The sequence below is a fragment of the Coturnix japonica genome, chromosome 12, assembly GCF_054131305.1.
Source record: "Coturnix japonica strain WE chromosome 12, WE-NBRP24, whole genome shotgun sequence".
NCBI classification, from domain to species: domain Eukaryota; kingdom Metazoa; phylum Chordata; class Aves; order Galliformes; family Phasianidae; genus Coturnix; species Coturnix japonica.
In genome coordinates this window covers 14,446,690-14,466,920 of record NC_140674.1, presented here as the reverse complement: position 1 = coordinate 14,466,920, position 20,231 = coordinate 14,446,690, and the positions used below count along the sequence as shown (strand labels likewise).

The 20,231-nt window shown below is 51.7% G+C and overlaps 1 protein-coding gene across 2 annotated transcripts; it reads right to left on the bottom strand.

The window, feature by feature from the left end:
• Positions 1-1,444: 1,444 nt before the first annotated feature.
• Positions 1,445-18,308, bottom strand: MASP1 (MBL associated serine protease 1). Of its 2 annotated transcripts, XM_015871937.3 has the most exons (11): positions 18,209-18,308; positions 16,356-16,581; positions 11,495-11,672; positions 11,272-11,403; positions 10,647-10,843; positions 10,297-10,444; positions 9,866-9,984; positions 9,510-9,588; positions 5,724-5,861; positions 5,119-5,193; positions 1,445-3,352 (listed from the first exon to the last, which is right to left on the bottom strand). In XM_015871937.3, exons 1-11 carry the CDS (start codon positions 18,211-18,213, stop codon positions 2,457-2,459), a joined length of 2,193 nt encoding a protein of 730 aa, XP_015727423.2. In that variant the 5' UTR covers positions 18,214-18,308; the 3' UTR covers positions 1,445-2,456. The 2 variants fall into 2 exon arrangements, with proteins under 2 accessions (XP_015727423.2, XP_015727425.2); XM_015871939.3 differs by lacking the exons at positions 1,445-3,352; positions 5,119-5,193; positions 5,724-5,861 and adding an exon at positions 7,374-7,824.
• Between the last annotated feature and the right edge of the window lie 1,923 nt (positions 18,309-20,231).

The window sequence follows — 20,231 nt, the reverse complement described above, 5'->3', positions numbered from 1 at the left end:
CCACTCTGGCAGGTTGAGAGGTGCCAGTGAATGCAAAACCAGACGTTGCTTCTGTTGTTCCCATCCTCTGCCCGCTCCCATGCCATGGGCAAGAAGCTGGAGCTTGGCAGCACACAGGGTGCTGAGCAGAGGACGTGGGCAGGCTGGCCAGGGGCTGTGGAGCTGTGGGAAGGAGAAGGGTGGTCTTTATTTGTGATGGGTCTCTTGTGGGCAGTGGCATTTTGCAACTTGCCTGGGAGCCATATGGGCGCAGGTCCTACAGCTGATGGTGTGATGCCCAAGGGACCATACTTTGCTTTTGCTTTTGCTTTCTTACTTACCTGTCTTTTTTTTTTTTTGCGTGACACTTGAACTCAGATTGAGTTCTCAGCCTCCAGGTTTCTGTGCTCTCCTCCTGCCATCAGCCCCATTTTAATGATGTTCTAGGACTATAAATAATTGAAGGATGGAATCTCACCTATTACTGTTTCCAGCAATTTACATTTCTAGCACATTCAAGTCTGTCTCAGCCCACAAAGCTGCAGTGGCTGTGACTGAGAATGGGGCAAAACCCTCTAAGTTTCCATTCTGTGCTGGTGAAGCACCTCCAGACCCATGGCGCTGGTGGGACCACAGCATTTCTCTGGTCTCTGTTTGTTATCTCTGATCTTTGAAAAGCTTACGATAAACAGACAGTGTAAACAGAGACCATGAGTCTAAATCAGCCACTGCTGCAGCCAGCAGGGGTAGGTGGTGGATGCACTGCTGGACCCCAGCCCAGCAAATGCAAGACTGGGGGTTTTTGTTTGCATTTCACCCATGATGCTTAGGAACAAAAAGATATCTTGCACGCTCTTCAGTTTAATTATTTGGTTTCAGGGATAAATATGTTTTTTCCCAGTACTTCTGAAGAGAGAGTTTATTGAAAGCCAGAAGGCTCAGTGGAGTTACACCATTCCCTGGCAGTCAGTGGGGACTGTTTCCAAGTGCCTACAACCTGTGTGTTCCCAGTGACCGTGTGGCTGCCTTTTGAACCTGACTGAAGGCTTTGGAGATGCATCCGTTTAAACAAGCTGGTGATTTGTAGCACTGCTATACATGGGTGGACAGGATGGCACTACATAAGGTGAGACCCAGAACTGTGTTGCTTAGCTTTCCCTGAAATGCAGACAGAACTTGCTTGCATTGCTTGTTGGGAATACGTAGTCTATTCATTAGGGCTGATTCTCCAGCAATGACCACCACTGGATCTCATCTCCTACATTTTCTGTATTCTGTCTTGGCCATGGGAAGATTGTGTGCGATGCAGAGTTGTGTGGAGCTGAGGTCGTTGACAAAGTCTGACATGGACAGAGAGCAGATGCCATGGAGAAGGAGCAGAAGTGCATGGGGCAGATTTGTGACCGTCCTTTGCCTTCATTCCTTGACCGTTTCCTGCCTGGAATAAAAGCCTCAAGGCATGAACTCAGTAAATATTAACATTTAGTTTTATTCTCAGGATGAAGATTACACAGAACCATCCTTACATGTCATGAGATATTCTGCAGAATGTAGTATCAAAAAGAAATACATATATAAAAATACCTTACAGTTATATGACATAGCCAAGAGTACAGTTCTTAACGTGTCTGTAAGTTAGACTTTCCTTAGGCCTTCTGCTCCTCTATATGCTCTAAAAATGGCTTTCTGGGTGATAACAAAATGTCAGGGTGGCTGGTTCAATGTTGACTCATTCCTTGCATGGCAAAAACCAAAGGAGGAGGAGGAGGAGAAGTCCAAAGGAGGCTGAAGGCATGCAGAAGGGACAGCGGGCAATTGCTGCTTGTTGCTTCCAGCTATAGGAGGGCTTTGCTGACAAGTGAAGGAAGTGGTGTCTCTGCTGAAGGAAGCTAAGCTTACCGGAATTTGTTCCTTGGTGGGGATTATTGTCTGTGTGTGTCACAGCAGGGGAGATGTGAAACTTTATGGATGGATTGGGGTGGGTCTGGGATGACTTGGACACCTGCAGAAGGCCAGGAGAGCCAGGAACAAACCATGGAAACCTTCAGTAACCTGTAGATCAGCTGAAAGAGTGATCGTTAAAACAATTAAAAGGTTTTTGCAAGAATGAACGCTTCGCCACACAAGACTACCCAGGTCCACATGGAAGAGGTTAAACACCAAGGAAAGGCTTGTGGCACATGGCTTGGAGGGAGGCTCCTGGAGAAGGTGGGTGATGTTCGGAGCCTGGCAACATGAGCTAGCAACGCTGGATGAGACCTCACCCTTTATTCCCTTCCCCCAGCTCCCTAGCAAGCATTTCCTAAGAGTGAAAGCAAAGGGATGTGGGACCAAGTGAAAGGAATGAATGTGGTTGGCTGGCAAAGTCCTGAAGTGTGGCTGAGCATCATGGCTACTGCTTGCGAAAGACCAGAGTCTGGAGCATATTAAAGGACAAGAAAACAAGGAAGCTGTGTCAGCAGGCAGTGCTTAGTCACTCATCTCTCCAGCTCAGGGTCCAGAAATGTCCACCTCTCTGAGGAGCCTGTGTGCTTCTCCACCCAGTCCACGTAGTTGGAGACTTTGGTGTACACACCATACACTTGTTTGCTGCCGCACTCCTCTGGACCACCCCATGAGACCAGCCCTTGGGCCACCCACCTCCGGGTTCCTGGGTCCTGAATGACAAAGGCTCCTCCGCTGTCTCCCAAACAAGTGTCCTTCCCACCTTCATAGTATCCAGCACAGAACATGTTCTCGGTCACGCTGTAGTTCCCCGAGCGGGACTCGTAGCTGGTCTTACACTCTGCATGCAGCACCACCGGGAGCTTGACGTATTGCAGGATGTCAGACAGTGTCCTCATGCCTGAGCTGATGATCTCATCCACAGTGATGTTGGGGTTAGAGATTCCCCAGCCGGCCACCAGCCCCAGTGTGTTGGGGTGAGGTCCTTCCAGCTCATGCTCAAACTGAGGCAGGCAGATGGGCATGACGTAGTTCCCCATGGTCACCTTTTCCTTCAGCTTGACCAGAGCGATGTCATGATTGTAGTTCTGGATGTCGAAATCCTCATGGAGGATGATCCTCTCCACTGTCCGGTTGACAGCCTCCAACTTGTTCCTCACATCATGGAGGGCCAGGTAGACAGTGACGTGCTCCTTGGAAACGGGTATGACAGTCTTATCCCGCCTCTGGGAGCGGAGCACGTGAGCTGCTGTCAGCACCCAGGAGTCTGAGAGCAGAGCCCCGCTCCCAAACCACTTGTCGTTGGGCACTCGGGACATGTCCTCCACCACGATTAGGGCCTGCCAGGGAAAGAAGCCAGGCTCTGCATTTCGCCCACCGATGATGCGCTTGATGATCCCGGGCAGAGCACGAGTTGGCCGGCCACACACTGCAGACAGAATGGACAGGATTGTTAGTTAAAATGCTTATCTAGGGAACAAACCTAGGGACTTCCCCATAGATTATGACACATGATGGTTATTTTCATAGCCAAATGCTTTCTTGAGTCTTTTCTTTCCATAGTGGAGAGCTGTCAGGAATGAGGCTCTGCAGGAGTCCATCCTATGTTCAGCCATAGGCAGTCAAGTCCCACTTCATCGCAACAAAACTGCTTTAAAAAAGTGGCCTCCCAACCTCCATCTCCTTTCCTAACCTTTCTGTAGGCATGAGATCACAAAGTGAATGCTCATAGCCACGAGGCCATGGACTGACTAGGCACACTTCTGTCTACCAGTCCTGGTGCATCACTGTCCCCGAGAGTCTCCACTGAGCTCAGGAAGGCTCAAGCTCTCCATATCTGCTGGGGCAGGACTGCAGCACACACAGCCCATGATGTAAAATGTAGGTTTGTGCCAAGGGGTGGTATGTGCTGGAGCACAGGGGCTGGAGGACTTAACCTGCAAATAGCAAGCTCACCTGGTGGAAAGCATGGCCTGTTGTCTTCTGAAAGTGAACACAGACCATCAGAACTGTCTACAGCACACCATGGGACGTGAGGAAACTAGCTTGAAAAACGTTGACTGGAGGGAGTATGGGGAGTGCCTGCCTGTGCCTCGCTCTCCTGCCTTTCCCAGTGCTGCAGGGAATGGAAAACGTGTTCCTGCCTCCCCACCCAGCCCAGCTGTTCTGCTGCACCCAAGCTGACAGCCATCCTGGGGAGATGATTTTAGAGGAAGCGCATCCAGCCAAATATTTATTCTATTAAATTACATATCAAAAATGCTGACCAGGCTGCAAATGCTCCCACTAATGGCAGAGGCAGGCATGCTGTGGCCTGGATGAGGAGCTTCTATTGATGGGGAGGTAGCGTGAGACACGAGGGAAGATCTGAGGAGCAGCTGGCCAGCTGCTGCCTGCGCTTCAACATCTCAGGAGAGCGTCACCGTCTCTCTGGGATTTTCCATTTTCCTGAAGCCTCTCTGACTTCTGTCACTAATCAGGAGGTCTGGAAATGGCCCACAGAAGCAGCTACGTCCCCTAAAGCTGTCCCCGTATGCTCCCAGCACAAATCATTTCAGGCTGAAACATCAAGGAGGGATGCAGACAGCAGCCGCTGAAACAAGAGCAGCCACAGCTTCATTCTCTGGAGAGCAGACACCCTATAAGACCTTCATGGGGCTGAGCCCCACTGCTACGTCCTGCCCTACACCGCAGAACCATCCCTGTGCATCCGACCGCAGCCCGCACCCAGGGCAGCTGCCAGCCCTGCCTGCAGCCAGCTGCGGCCAGCCCTTGTCCCAGGGACTTTTGTTTAATCCTGAGCGGGCGCCTGGCCTGGAAACTTGTTGGCTGCAAACATTTCTGCCACTACTCAAAGGCTCGGGGCTTTGAACCCTGCAAAGTGGCTGGGTTTTTTGACAGGAGATGTGCTAATTGCTCCTGCATGGGAACACACTGCTTATGGGAGCCAGGTGACGGTCTGTCCTTGGCTGGAGCTGCCTCTGGTGATGCTGGGGGCTAAATGCACCCCAAGTTGATGAGGGTGCTGATATCACCCTCCTTGCTATAAGTTGCAGTGTTCAGATATGAACAGCCCATGACATTTGCCACTAGGGAGCTGGGTCCCTGCCCGTGCCAGGCGCTGAAGTCAGGCAGGCAGCCCCCTCCCACACATCCTCACACCCTTCACCATGGACCCCCCCCATCCCCTGGTACCTGGTCGGCAGGACGGCAGCGCGGTGCCCAGCTCCTCGCTCCTCCAAACCCCTGATGCATCACACGTGTATGTGGCTGGAAGAGAGCAAGGCTTAGCTGGGCTGTGTTCCAGCATGGAGGGCTTTCTGCAGCAAGATGCAGCTCTGCCATTGAGATCCTCTGAACCCATTTCCCTTTCAAGCCTTCTGTATTCCATTCCTCACTGGCAGCCCTGTCCCCATACCACCACCCCTGTGTCACTGCCTTGAGCCTATAGGACTGTGCCTTGTCTGGGAGCTGCTGTTAGCTCTGCTGGTGCCCATTACATTAATGCGTGCCGGATACGGGGACCAGATGCATGGGGCTATGAGCAGGGAGGCAGGAATGTGTGGAACTCCTTTGACTTTCCATGCTGAGGGAGGAGAAGGAAGGAGGGCTGGGATGTACATGCAACCCCACTGCTGCCCAGGACAGGGTTTGAAGGGTGCAGAGAGCTGTGGTGCTGTGCAAAGCACCTCGTGATGCCTCTGTTTGTGGACCAAGGGGATAAGCTGGCAACTCATTCTGCCATAATCTCACTGTTCTTCCTTTACTCTGTGCCCACCCATTCCACTCCCCCAGCTCACCGGTGCTGTTGGGTGCCATGCGGTAGTAGGGGTGCTGGCAGTGGTACTGGATGGCTGCGCGGTACGTGGTGAGGTTGTTCCTGGAGAGGAATGTGACAAAGCCGTGCTCCAGCTCTGGCGGCGCCTGGCAGTCAGCAACTGAAAGCCAACATAGAATCAGGGTTGAGCCCTGCATCCATTCATGGGCTTTGGCGTGAGTGGTGATCCTATAGGGTAGAGAGGGGTTCCATATTGCCCCCTACCCCATTCTCTAGGGCAATGTGAGGAGCGTAGCTCAGGTGGCTTCCTAGCTTGGCTCTCATCCCTCCTGGGATGTTCTGAGTGCCTTCAGAGGGGAAGGAACATGCATAGGAAGGTGAGAGGTGTTGGGAGATGCTCTCAGAGTTTAACTCCACATCCCTTATGAATAGGTAGGAAGAAGCAGGCAGTGGTTCACCAAGAACCTCCTCTGAGCACCAGGCTTTGCTGGTAGCACTGCCCTGTCCCTCCTGCTCAGCAAGCAGTGCTGATGGGCACTGATGTCTCCAGCTGAGAATCCTTGGGCTCTGACTCTTCTGCAATGACAGATGGAGAACACGTGGAGCAGCAGACGTAGGGAAAGTCCAGCATCATCATGCCTTGCCTGGCCTGTTCCCTCCTGTACAAGGCTTGTGCCACGCACCCAGGTCTGATCCTGTCTGGGATGTGGAGGTCTGTGGAGCACTGTTAGGCTGAGAAGCCGAGCAGGTGTCATGGTTTTATGATTTTTGGTTACTGGTATTCCACATCATAACATCATGTAGTGCACTGGGAGTTTGTGAAATCCCTATGCCAGTCGTGGAACTGGGCCAAACCAGCCTGTAATATGTTGACAGCAGGGAATGGGTGACTTTGTAGGAAGCAGATCCAATGGGCCAGGGGTACATGAGCTGTGTGTGCTTGTGTGCCCGAGGATAGGAAGGGAGCTACCCGGTCTGGCTCCTCCCAGCTTGTTCCAGGAGCATGGGGACACACACAAGACAAGTCACCTGCTTGGGTGAGAATCACCTGGTTCATGGCACAGTGCTGTGGTTCACTGTTTGGGAGGGTGCCCTCCACCCCCACTGCTTCCCTCTGTACCCAGGAGCTTTGTGTTGCGGTGCCCACACCTGCTGGGCCTTTATAAGGTTCTGGGGGATGCTGGGACTTGCAGCAAGGGGGAAATAGGTGTTGGAGGACCCGTCTAGATGGCTTGTCTGCTCTGGGGCTGTTTGCAACTGCAGGTCTGTGCTCCCTGACCCACAGAACCCCTTCTCTGCCTGCATGTCCCATGTGTCTGGGGCAGTTCTGATGCATGAAGGATGGGCTCTTGCACAGCAAGGCTGCCCAACAGTGTCCTGCGTCCTACCCAAAGGGACAGGGGAGGGAGTTCATACCTTGAGGATTCACAGATTTTCACATTAGGAGAGGGGGCACTGAGTGCACTGCCCAAGTCTCAGCCTTGAGTCCCCCTCCCAGCACCCCCGAAACCTCCAGAAGCCCTGGGTGCTCTTGGGGATACAGATGAGGCAGACATCAGAGCATCCCCTGCACCAGTGCCTGGGTTCAGTGCCCGCATGCAGCCTCCCAGGGCTGCTGGTACCAACCCATCATCTCTTGCCTGAGGGAGAGCTGAAAGGATGCTCAGAGAGAGGAGAGGAAGGAGTGTTTCTTATTTGTGACACTTGGCCTGGGAGGAAGGGAAGTGGGAGGTTAAATCCAAACCAACCAACCATGTACTGGGCCAGCGCTCATCACACAGCCACCAGCATGGAGGGGAGCAAAGCAGGGCTGAGGCATCCGAGGGACTGGAGGATGAGCTGGGAGCCTGGGGCTGCTCAGGTACCTTCCCAAGGGGTGAGTGATTGGGGACTTGTCTCCAAATTTCCGTTCTGGAGGTGAAGTTAAGGAAGTGTAGTGTACAGAGAGGGGTTAGGAGTGCCATGCTGGTTAGACAAGCCATGGAGGTAGAACTGGCAGCACGGAGCAGAGCGGGGCGCAGAGGCAGGCTGCCTGTCCTGGTGGCCTGGCCAGCACCAGCCTCACACGGCCACTTGCTCCGAGCCGGCTCTTCTGTCTGTCTGGTTGTCGGCTCTGTCTGCAGCTGCACCGAAAGCAGAAGGGAAGGAGGAGAGCAGAGAGAGAAAGCTCCATTAGTAGCTGAGCAGACAGGCATGCAGGAAACACAGCCCCCAAAACACCAGAAATCCATTAAGAAATCCACCAGAAATTCCCCCGGTGGGGATCCCAATGGAGAACCCAATGGAGACCCCAGTGAGCATTCCAATGGGGACCCTAATGGGGATCTAATGGGAACCCACTTTGCTCCTGGAGGCAGTGGCTGGGAGAAACCATCACAGAGCTGGGCTGGGCTGTGGAGCTGGATGAGATCCACCTTGGCTGGGAAGGTTGCTATTTTCTGCATTGCTTTCTAAATGATTTTGTGCCTCTCCCAGACATTCGGGGGAGGTGCGAGGCGCAGCAGACTGAAGGTCTGGATTGTCCATTTAGGGGCTTCTTGGCTTTCCAAGATAGCTGCAGAGATTTAGCACAGTGATTTATCTCACACAGGAAGGGACCAGTTCCAGCCTAACAATGCAGGTAATCATTTCAATTTTCTCCAAAATTAATGCTTTTCTTGTCAAAGGATCTATTTTTTTTTTTTTCCTAGACAGTGCCAGTTTTTATCTGATCTCTGTCCAAACCAGATAAAATTAATGGGAAACTGGTGAGAGCGTCCCTGGTGGGGCAGAGACATCACTGACCCCACGCTCTGTAAGAAGCTCTTTCAGATATGAATCTGTTCAGCAAGTCTGACAGCCTCCTATTTTCCATTAAAAACTCCAGGAATGTACTTCTAAAGTAGGATCCACAATGTCATTGAAATAACAAGGGATCTGTGTAGAAGTGGAGGACTTGGATCCCACATTCCTTGAGAGTTCTGGAAGGTGTTGGGACCTTCCCTGGGTGTGTTTGTTACTTTTCTCTCCTGTGGGCCAGCCCTGAAGCAGATGAAGTGCCTCACAGGGGGGCTGAGGGGCAGCAGTGTGTTGGGGAAAGGGAAGAGATGTTGCCAGGTGCATGAGCAGCACAGCTCCCTGCCCTGAGATGAGAGAAGAGCTGGGTTAGATGGAAGAAAAGAAGATGCAAATCATCACTCATCCTTTCAGGTGGTCCTCTCTAATGCTCAGGGCCTTTGAAGTCCCCATTTGCAACTAAATTTAGTCCACGACCCAGATTATCTCAGACTGTCTCAGTTTGATCAATCTCATCTCACACAGGGAACCACCATCTCCATCCCTCCCTCCAGCAGCGACCATTCATCAAGAGGCATCCCAAGCAAGTCTGATGTGATCCATGCCCAAGTTTTGCAGTTAAACAAGTGCTGAGGAAGCCTGCAGGTGTTTGCTGGACAGGAAGTAGCCATACCATCTCACACAGCCTTTCCTCACAGGATTCAGCCCCAAATTTGCCATCCAGCAAACTGCAGCAGAACCATTTCAGTGCTCTGCTTGCTCAGCTCCCAAGAGCCAGGCTTGCTCTTTCCTTGACAGGGAAACAGTGAAGCTGGTCACAAATCAACTTATGAGTAATCTAAGGGAAAGCACAAACCTCCTGCCTGTGGCATTTGGACCAAGCCCCCTTGTGCTAGCCAAAAGAGCTTTGCAGTTACGTAGCCTCTCTGGCTGGGACTGAGTGAGGAGCTCTGCTCTGCAGAGCAGCTTCATTCAGCATGAAGTTTCGGCAGGAAAAGCACATGGATGGGGTGTGTGGGGGGGGTTTCCTTACTTTTGCAGATGGGGATCTTGTTGCTCCATGTCCCATCCTTCAGACACTCGATCTGGAAGGAGTCGCTTTCCAGGTTATCCTGTGCAGCAGAAGATAGCAATAATAATAATAATCATCATCGTCATCATAACCATCATCATCATCATCATCATCATCATCATCATCATCATCATCATCATCATCATCCCATGAAATAACATATGAGACAAGGAAATGCCTCTCTCTATAAAAGTCCAAATTCTTGGTGATTTATTCAAGATATATCCAGACCCTCCTAGAAGAGGATTTTTCTAGCTAAAAATGGCTGGAGGAAGCCAGGCTCCTTTCCCACCCAGCTCCACACCACCACCCTGTACCTTCAGCACTTTGTAGCCAGTGTTGCAGCTGATGACAACCTGGTCTTTGAAGGTGTACTTGGCTTGGGAAGGCTCGATTTTCCCATTGATTGGGGGTTGCACCAGTGGACAGGGGTTTCCTTTGAATAAAGAGCAAAGTTTGCAGAAAGAGTTAGCTGAGTAAGGGGAGCAAATGGAGAGTACCAGCCCCACCATCCAGCCCCCTTGGCTGAGTCTGAGCATCCCGCCCTGCTTTTAAATGTGGTCTTATTTTCAGGGACCATCTGGGTAGGAAAAAAAGTACTCTTTGAAGGGAGGGTTCCTTGTTATTTCATTTCTCTCATGTGATTTCCCTTTCCAGGAAGAGGATAACGGGCCACAAACTCATGGTTTCTACCTGCAAGGTGCCCATTACCCAAGCCCAGCAAACAGAGGAAAGCAGCAAGAGTTACCAATTGCTGTATACGACAACTTCCAGCCCCTGTTCTCCCCTGAGTTGTCACTGTGGAAGAGGATCTGCACGCTGTTGGTTTGGGTTTCAATGCGTCCTGGAGACTTCTCTCCACAGAAAGGGCCAAACTCCCTCTGGCCAGCTTTGATCTGCCAAGAGAAAGAAGAGTGGGTGGCATGAGAGGCTTTCATCCCATCAGACCATCAGATTTGATCTCATCTCCAATGGGTTCCACTGAACATGAGACTCTTACTGGCTTCATCAGTCCCATTTAGACAGGGACAATATTGGTACAATCACTGACCCAGAATATGACAAGAGGGCAAGGGGAGGGTACAGAGCCTGGCTCACCTTGATGTAGTCATAGGGACAGGTCACCTCTGGGTGGTCTTCCACATCAAAGCTATCCTCAAAGTTGAGGGTGATGAAGAAGCCATCCTCCAGCTCAATGCGGTACAGGCAGTCTGAGCTCTTGGGGTAGGGACTGGGGAAGTCAGCACTGGTGACCACTCCACTCCTCTGGGTGTACAGGTTGTCACTGCACTCCACTGCAACACAGCCACAGCTCTGTCAACAAACCATCAGCCACCCCAGCCCTGGCCATCCTGAGCATGGATGACAGTCAGCCCTTCAACTGCCCTTCATTGCATCTGTCTCTCTGCCTACTCAGCCCATTAGCAGCATGGAGCAAGGTCTTCAATATGGGTCATAGAATAGCAGAATCATACAATCATTAAGGTTGGAAAATACCACTAAGATCATCTAGTCCAACCCCAACCCAACCCACCGTGCCCACTGACCACATCCCTCAGTGCCATGTCTCCACGGCTCTCAAATACCTCCAGGGATGGTGATTCCACCATCTCCCTGGGCAGCCTGTGCCACTGCATCACCACTCTTTCTGGGAAGAAATTTTTCCTAATATCCATCCCAAACCTCCCCTGGACCCTATGCCCATGCTGTGCTGGGGCAGTACCTTTGCAGGTCCTGTTGTCGGAGTGCAGGATGTAGCCGAAGCGGCAGGAGCAGTAGTACCCACCGATGTAATTGTGGCAGTAGTGGTCACACGCCAGCTCCTCATCACTTTTCTCCACGCACTCATCCACATCTGGGTTGGGTGGTGGGGAGACAGGAAGGAAAGGAGATCACCCTGCAGCCCTCACATACCAACTGCATCCTGAAGTTTAAACATCCCTTACCCACGGCCGTGTAATGTGCGTCGAATCCAGTGAAGCGCTCCTCGTTGGAGAAGTCAGACCTGAAGGTGAGCCCCATATAGGACCCTGGGGATAGGATGACTTGCTGCCCAGGAGCCTGCTCGGTGTCTGTCGTCTCCCTGCCACAGAAGGTTGCAAGTTCCTGGTCCTCTGCTTCTATCTGGGGCAGAAGGGCTGGGTTAGTGTGGCTCACATGAAAGGCACAGGGAATGATATGTCCCTGGTGCTGGCCACCTCTCCACATTCTCCTGCAGTATATGAGGTCAGGCTGCACTCACTCTGGCTCTCAGCAGTGATTGCAGTAAAGCAATTAAAGGGTTTCTGAGAAAGAAGTGGAGGTCTCCCAGTTATTCCACCCTCTGAAGCAGATGCAGCAACATGCATGCAGAGGATGAGGGAGGAGGATGTCTAGGAGAAGAGGAGGATGTGGTCATGTATCAGGGAAAAGAGGGTGTGAAAATCAATTTCTTCCCCTTCCCAAGAACCAACCTTGATTGCAGCACCTGTGTGAGGGCTGGGTGGTACTGGAACCCCCAAGCATACCCCAGCCCCATGTTCAGTGATGTCCCCACCACCCAGGGTGCATGTGCTGTAGTTCAGATGGCTGCAGGAGGGGACCAAGGGGCCAGTGTACCTGCCATCATCACAACGTGCTCACTCCCTGCATTCCTTTACAGTCGCACCCATGCCTTGTATCACAGCAGTCTTTGTGGAAAACCCTTCTATTTTCCCCAGAAGCCCCATCCTTTCCTTCCCCCTAACCATTTCCCCAGGACCATTTCAGACCTGACTCCATCTCCTCCTCCCGCAGACCCCCTCCTGCTCCCTATCCCTGTTCCCAGCGCCCCAAGAGACCTGAGTATGAATAACCCTTCTGCAGAAGAATGCGAGCCCCTCTGCACCATGCCAGCTCACTGTACTTGTGCCAAGCATATGCTATTGGGGCCGTGATGAAGCATGAAGCCTGGGGACCTGTGGGCACACTGCGATGTCACCTCCCCATTGCATGGCCCTGGAGAGGTAGGATTCACCTGCAGCTGTCCCAAACCCTCAGGATGACCAAGTATGGGGCAAAAAGGGAAATTTCCCAGAGAGGAAACACACTCACACCAGGGAAAGACAACATGGAAATGGCAGCTCAGCATGCCTTGACATTGCCTCCAGATATTTTCCATCCTCTCATAAGAGCCAGAGCTGGCCAGAAAAGAGAGAGACTTTCCGATGATAAATTTTGAGAATTTGGAGAAAAAGCATGTGTCCGTGTTGGGACAAAACCCCAATTGAACGTTCTGTGTGTGTGTGTGTGTGTGTGAAATAGTTGAGAAAAAAAAAAAGAAGGAAAACAAGTAATTTGGGGTCCATCTGGTTTCAATCGCTTTGAAATATACTGTGGTGCTTCAGAATCCCAAATAAAGGGTGTTTTGAAACGAAACATCACTGTGGACTGAAAAATAGGAGCGCTGTCTCCAATAGGAAGCAAACCCTGCTCTGCAGATGCTGCATAAAGCGGTCCTGTCCCCAAAGCCCGCTGCAGTGCCTTATTGCAGAGCCTCTTTTCCTGGAGCACAGCTGACAGAGGCAACCGTTTCCAGCCAGCTCCTCGTCACCTCCATGGGGACATGTGGGGAAATGTCCCCCATGTCCATGTCCCCACCCGCGGGCTCTCCCAACACGGGGCCTCATTGGAGGTATCTGCATCGCCTTATCAGTGATGGGTCTCATGCCCCAGGACACAGCGAGAAGGGGCGGCCCTCCAGCGGTAAACTAAACAGAGGGGTCATCCCCCCTGGTTAATAGTTGCTGCTTCTGCTGAGGACTGTATACTTTTTCGTAGATCATTTACATCCCGCGAGCAGCCTGGTAATTAAATCCCGGTTGTTTGTTTGGAGTTTCTCCCTCTCGGGTCACGATGTCGACGTTTTCACTAGAGAAGATGTGTCCCCAAGGGAAATATCAATTGCTGAGGAGAAATTCCCTATAAAAATACGCTGAAAGAAGCCTGCTTTGAAAAATAAAATACGGTGACACTTAAGTTTCCCTGTGGCGCTGCCTCCCGTCAGCCTTGCTGTCACTGCTCCCCTTGATATGGTGCCTGTCCCCATGGATGGATGAGTCCCCACTCCATCTGTGGCTCTGTCCCCATGGGCTCTGGATGGAGCTGGCAGTAGGACACTGACCCAACACACAGTAACCCTGGCTGTGCCCCATGCAGTATGGATTGGGGCACCAGGAGTTGGCCAAAGAAGAGCAATGATGGCCCAGAGCTGCCTCCTGCAGTGGGTGGGTGAACAAAGAGTTCCCAGCACCGTGGGGAATGTGGTTTAATGTTTGCCACTGGAAAAGAGCACGGAGCCATCAATACGGAAACACGGCCGCCAGCCCCCAGCCCTCCAGGAATGTGCTAATTGGAGCAATGAGGGCAAAGCGTTCTGCTAGTAATATATATCCATGGCTCATTAGGCCGAGGAATTGCAGTGCTGGGCTGAAGACACTGGGAACATGACATAGGGAGGAGGTGCTCGGAGGCAGGGAAGGGCATGGAAGGGCCCCTGCAGAGCCGCCTTGCAGCCAGAGCCCATGAAAGGAGGCAACACCCAGGTTTTGTGCAGGGTGACTGATGCTGTGCTGTAGTGCCCATGATGGGGCGTGCAGAAAGTGCTCGGGTGCGTGCGGGAACAGCGTGCAGGGAGCAGAGTGACTGCTGCTATTCACTCATCTCCTTACCGACCTGCTGTCCTTTGCAATACTTGGTTGCACAAACAACCCCCTGCCCTGTGAGCATTTATCTGGCAGCCACGTTCTTTTCATATATATACATACCCACACACACATGTATGTGTGTATGTATATATATCAACAGCTATTGTTTTAATTAGCCATTGTTTCAGGGTTCTGGAAATTGTTCCCTTCTGAAGACCACCCCGGAGGCAGGGATCTGTGCATGCCTGCAGCTTGGCGCACCCCAGGATGGCTTTCTCCACCACTTAGAGCTGGGGTGCCATGGCAGTGGGGGAGCTGATGGGGGCAATGACCACTGCATGGCACTGGACTGGGCCCCTGTCTTGTGCTGGGGCAGCTCAGCCCCTGTGTTTGACTTCTGTCTTATGGTGGAGAAGATGACGGAGATCCTGATGCACAGCACATTAAAGCTATACACTGGCACAGGCTGCCCAGGGAGGTGGTGGGATCACCATACCCAGAGGTGTACAGGAACTGTGGAGACATGGCACTGAGGTATGAGGTTATGGGCACAGTGGGGATATGTTGGGGTTGGACTTGATCTTAGAGGTCTTTTCCAGCCTTAACGATTCTGTGGCTCTATGAGCCTCTTTGCTGGGGCTGACGGAGTATTTCAGAGATGCATCTATTTGTGTTGGGTCTGTAATTGTATTCAATAGGCACACAATGCTGGCTTCTGACAAAGGGAGGGCTGGTGCTGTTTTTGCATCTCGCACTGATGCAGGGACAGAACGTGCAGCCCCAAGGAGGAAAAGGGCCTTGGAGTTATTTGCTGCTCTCCTTTTGTTTTCTACACTGCTGCTTTAGCAGCGTAAAAATCGCACCGCTCTGCAGCGGAGCAGCTTATGGATCACCTGTAATCCATCCAGACGGACGTTTCTGAGTGCTTTCAGCACTTTTCATCTGTAATTCTCCGTGAGCTGAGCTACAGCCCAGAGCAAATTTATACAGCTGAGATCTAAATCCCCGTGAAAAATGCCGCCTTCTTATGGAAATCCAGCGGCAGGGAAAGCTGTGATGCCAAGTTGGCACCATGGCCAAATAACAGGGAGCCTTTTGAAAAAGGAAAAATGAGCAGGGGGTGAAAGGTGGGAGGAGGAGTAAAGCTTAGAATGGGGAAAGTTTCCAAGAAATCCACTCCTTGAGCTTACTGGATTTTTAGAGCAATATATCTCTATATATGTCCCTAGCCCTTGCACTTGGAGAAGATCCAGGAGAAGCAGAAAGAACTAATCAAACTTCAATGAGAGCTGTTAGTAGCAGAATGAGTGCCAGCACAAAGGGGAAATTAAAGCAGCAAACACATCCAAGAGGAAAAAAAAAATGCAAATGTTTGCTTTGTCTTAAGGCAAGAATAAAATAATAATTTCAAGTAGCTGGCACCTAGGGCTGAGCGCTTCCAGACCCAGTGCAACCTACACCTGCCTCTGTGCAGAGGGGCAAGGTAAGGTGTGTACTGGGCAACAGTTAAGACACACTCAGCCCTAAAATGCAGGAAGCACCTGCTTGCTACAGCTGACCTGCCAGAAAGCACCACACCTGGCCAAATCCAAAGACACTGAGAACCCACCTTTGTCTTGGAGATGCAGAGCCCAGTTAGGAGAGGTACCCACTGCTTGTAGGAGGGATGCTCTACAGACCCTCACTTGCAGCCTTAAGTTCAGATCTAATCTTTGTTTTTTATTTCCTTGGGTGTTCTAAGAGCCTGCAAGCTGTAGTTGGGGTCCAGGTTGTCTGCAAGAAGCACCCACAGCCATGGCATGGTCAAGAGTGCCCAGCTTGGACACATACTTGACATCAGAGGAACACAGGCTGGAGTTTTTTCCATTTCATCAGCACGTAAGTGTCAGAATCCCACCAGGTTCAATGAGAACTATGTCCCTGAATGGTTTTAGAAATCTGGTCCTTTGTGTGTCAGCTCTGACTCTGGTGTCCCACCCACTGGTTAGCTCAGTGCATGTTGTCAGCTTATCCTGCTCAATTCCTCTGCCTAATACATGGGGGAAAATACCTTGTCCCCACCATTCCAAGCACCACCCACTCCCAGCTGGCCATAAACATCGCCTGTCTGCTCCTCCATGCATCCACCGATACCACAGCTCACCTTCACGTAATCATATTCACAGAGGTAGGATGACTCCAAGTCAAAATGCATGAAGTACAGCTTGATTTTAAATCCCTCAGGCACAGAGATGTTCCATGTCACTTCCGAGTCACTGGGATAGGAATCGGGGAAGTTTGGAGAGCGGATCTCCCCAAACATGTCAGTCAGCTCAACAGCACCCACCACTCCGAGCAGCCAGGCACACACAGACCATGCCAGGGGGTACCTGGAGAGCAAACAAGGAAGCCCAATGAAACCTTGGTCATGCCAAAACTCATCAGGAGCTCAGTCTGGTCTTCCAAATGGGTTGTGTAAGGCTCCACTGGAATGGAGCAGGAATGCCCCTTTGCAAAATGGATGATGGAGGTGGTGCGTGAGATCCCAAGGCACCACCGTTGCTGTAGGTACCACCAGGAGCTCCATGCTTTCCCCTTCTGGCAGCTGTAGCTACCAGCTTCACATCTCCCAACTAATGGCATGCGGATGGGGAAATCCTCATTGAGTAGAAGAACAAACATTAGGGTGCTTAATAAAATAATGATGCTTTTCGAATCAGTTTAATGAAAGCATCATGGCAATAACTACTGAGTACTGTTATTACCGCTTAGCCTCACCCTGCCAAATTGGGACCATTGACTCAACAAACAACACACTTCTTTGCAGCTGAGCAAGTATGGACCACAGCCCCAGCAGCATAACACGGTATGCTGTTCCTCAGTACATTCCTCTTCCCTCTTCTCTTCTCTTCTCTTCTCTTCTCTTCTCTTCTCTTCTCTTCTCTTCTCTTCTCTTCTCTTCTCTTCTCTTCTCTTCTCTTCTCTTCTCTTCTCTTCTCTTCTCTTCTCTTCTCTTCTCTTCTCTTCTCTTCTCTTCTCCTCTCTCTCCTCTTTCCATAGAGATCTTTTGTTATCAAACTCGGATTTTAAAAAAAAAGTCTGACCCAGAAGAATTTATCCCAGTTACCAACTGCCTGTGCCTAAGGAGAGCATAGAGGATGAAGAGGACAGGTCAGCCCTCTGTACACAGGCCTTCAGATTCAAGCAAGAATGTGAACATGGGCAGAGCAGTTCTCTGTGCAAAGACTCAGCAAATCTCTTCCCATGCTGGGTATGCAAACTGCAAAGCCCATGCCATTGCATGGGACCCAGATGGATGAGAGACCATCACCTCTTTATGTCCAGTGGAGCACACAGTGGAAAAGTGCAGGAAATTAGAGCCATTTGAGAAATTTTCCGCTTTCTAAAATAGGTAGTAAGGCCTGGCAGAGGCTTGTAGGTGTGTACTACATTTTCTGGAACTCCCCACACGTGCATGCACACACGGTTTCAAAATCAGGGCTTGATTTAGGTGCACCGATGAGGAAATTGAAGCACTAGAACTGGCTTATTTTTAACCTATGTTCTTTCAAAACCAGGGCAGTGGTTTTCTGGGGCTCATCCATGTAGTGCCATCACTTTCCTGGGCTGCTGGGTACAAAGCAAAGTCAATGCGCTCTGAGAAATCTGCCTTGATTTTTCTTTGGAGAGGAGTGAGGTTGAACATGCCTTTCTCTGACAGCTCGTCCGAAACCACAAAAATGCACGAAGGGAAAATCTGTTTCTCTCCTGCTCGGAGTGCGTGCACGGGAGCTGGATACGCGGCGGGCGCAAACGGGCATCACCCCCTCGACTTGAACGCGAGCTTCCCTTTAACGGGGCAGCTCAGCCGAGCCCAGGCTCCGTCCCCGTGCTAGAAGCCGTACCCCACTCGGGGTGAGTCTCCGCGCCCCACAACCCACACCCGACCGCGGCGATGCGGCCCCGTGTCCCGTCCGCCCGGGGAAACGGTTCCGCGCTGCTCCCGGCGGCACTCACCTCATCCTGCCGCTGGGAGAGCCCCCGCTGCGGGCTGGGCGGCGGGGACGGCTCCTTCCCCTCGCTCCGCTGTCCGCCTTATCGTTGTCCGGAGGATTGTGAGCGTGTGCGCGTCTATGTGTGTGTGTCTGGGGTTGTCTGGCATTTTCCATGCAGGTCACGCCTTCCCCTGCCTGCAACCGTTCCCCACATCCCTGCACGCACACACGGACCTGCCTGCATTGAAGCCGTCCTCTCCTCTCCTCTCCTCTCCTCTCCTCTCCTCTCCTCTCCTCTCCTCTCCTCTCCTCTCCTCTCCTCTCCTCTCCTCTCCTCTCCTCTCCTCTCCTCTCCTCTCCTCTCCTCTCCTCTCCTCTCCTCTCCTCTCCTCTCCTCTCCTCTCCTCTCCTCTCCTCTCCTCTCCTCTCCTCTCCTCCCTTTATTCCTCTCTCCTCCTCTCCCCTTCTCCTGAAGTTTTTGTCTTCCCCAGTCTCCAGAGTTGTGTGTGTGTGTGTGTGTGTGTGCTCATGCACATTGTGTGTTGTTTTTTTACTCTCTCGTTCCTCTTTCAGGCTGCCTTGCCAGATGGCAAAAATTTGCCTCTCAATAGCGATGGAGCCTCCAGCAAAAACAGAAGGCAAGAACGTGTGAAAAAAAAAAAAAAAAGAAAAAAGAAAAAAACCCTGTGCAGAGCTGAAGGGCTGTGGGGATGGAGCTGCAGCCGGGATCCGCGCTCAGGACCCCATTTCAGCTGCTCTGCTTTGGACCGCAGTCCGGCTTCCAGGAAACTTTCTGTTTGCAGCAGTTACAGTCAAAGCTGGGAGCTCAGAGCTTGGATTTGCAGTTCCCGCAAAGCTCAGGGATTGCTGGGGTCAGCACTTGGTCCCCGGGCTAAAGAGCAGCGTCGGATGCGGACTCTGCTCAGGGCAATAACTTTGCACTCTGGAGCTGTAGGCTTGGAGCCCGGCTCTGTGCTGCAAGGCAAAGACCTGCACGCTCCCACCAAGAAACAGGAGTTTCTCTTCCATTCTCTGCACCAGGAGCCCCAACCCCTTGTCCAGGAACATAAAGGGACATAAAGAACCAAACATGAAGAGCAGTTGAAGCTGTTGACCAACTTCAGCTTGAGCTGGTTAACATAAACCCCGCAGACATCCCCTGGCAAGCAAGGGTACAATACACAGCTCGTTACAATGCACACGCAAACAAGAGTGTGAAGGAGAGCTGGGGGCACCACTCTGCCACCTCCCAGCCCTCCAGGTCTCTGCCATTACAAACACAATGGAAACTCCAGCCCCCCAGCCCTGCAGCCCCTCCAGCAATGGCAAACTGAGAGAGAAGAGGTCCAGGGGGGGAAATAGAGAGGTTTTCCATTTCTTGCCTTTGTGCTCTTGGGGCTGACAGTTCCTTGGCTTTCAGTGCAGAAAACACTTCTCTTGCTCTTGTGGGTCACTGCTTCTGCACTGGGTGCTTAGGAGACTCAGTTGAGTAAAATAGAAAGGTATGAAAACAGAAAAAGCACTCAAACAAATAGCAGAGAGCTCTGGGAAAAGCAGCGATCACAGCCTGCCATTATTTGTGTCTCTATTTGGGAAGTTCTAACAGCTCATCGCTGTACAAACACCAGCTCTCACTCAAGTTAACACACCCAGGCAAGCTGATCAAACTAATTAATAGCTCTGCAAAGTGTCAAGTGCAGGGCTTTATTTTTGCAGGGAAGTGTGCTCTTGTCTGAACACATCACAATCTATTTTCCCCTTGCCTGTTCTGCAGGGTGGGCCCTCTGTGCACTCATTTTTCCTCTGTGACAGCTTCTGTAGGTTTTTGGAACAGCTCCTGTAACTCGGGAGCAGCTTTAAGCCTGCAGTGACCCCACGAGCAGCCCTCGCGGCTGATGGCTCGGGTGTCGCAAACTACGAGCTCTGCCCATTCTACTCGCAGCATCTCTCCTCCATCCTACAGGAGACGCCAGCTCCGCTCCCCGCATCTCTCTGCCGGTTCAGACGGGCTCCTGGAGCCCCCTCGTGGCTCTCTCTGCTGGCGG

Bases quoted from the DNA above. Each gene is read 5' to 3' on its own strand.
- MASP1 (XM_015871937.3), bottom strand. The intron at 11,673-16,355 runs GTGAGCTGTGGT...CTTCTGCCCCAG, and splicing joins GTGAATATGATTACGTGAAG to ATAGAAGCAGAGGACCAGGA. The intron at 5,862-9,509 runs GTAAGGAAACCC...GTTGGCTTTCAG, and splicing joins CAAGATCCCCATCTGCAAAA to TTGCTGACTGCCAGGCGCCG.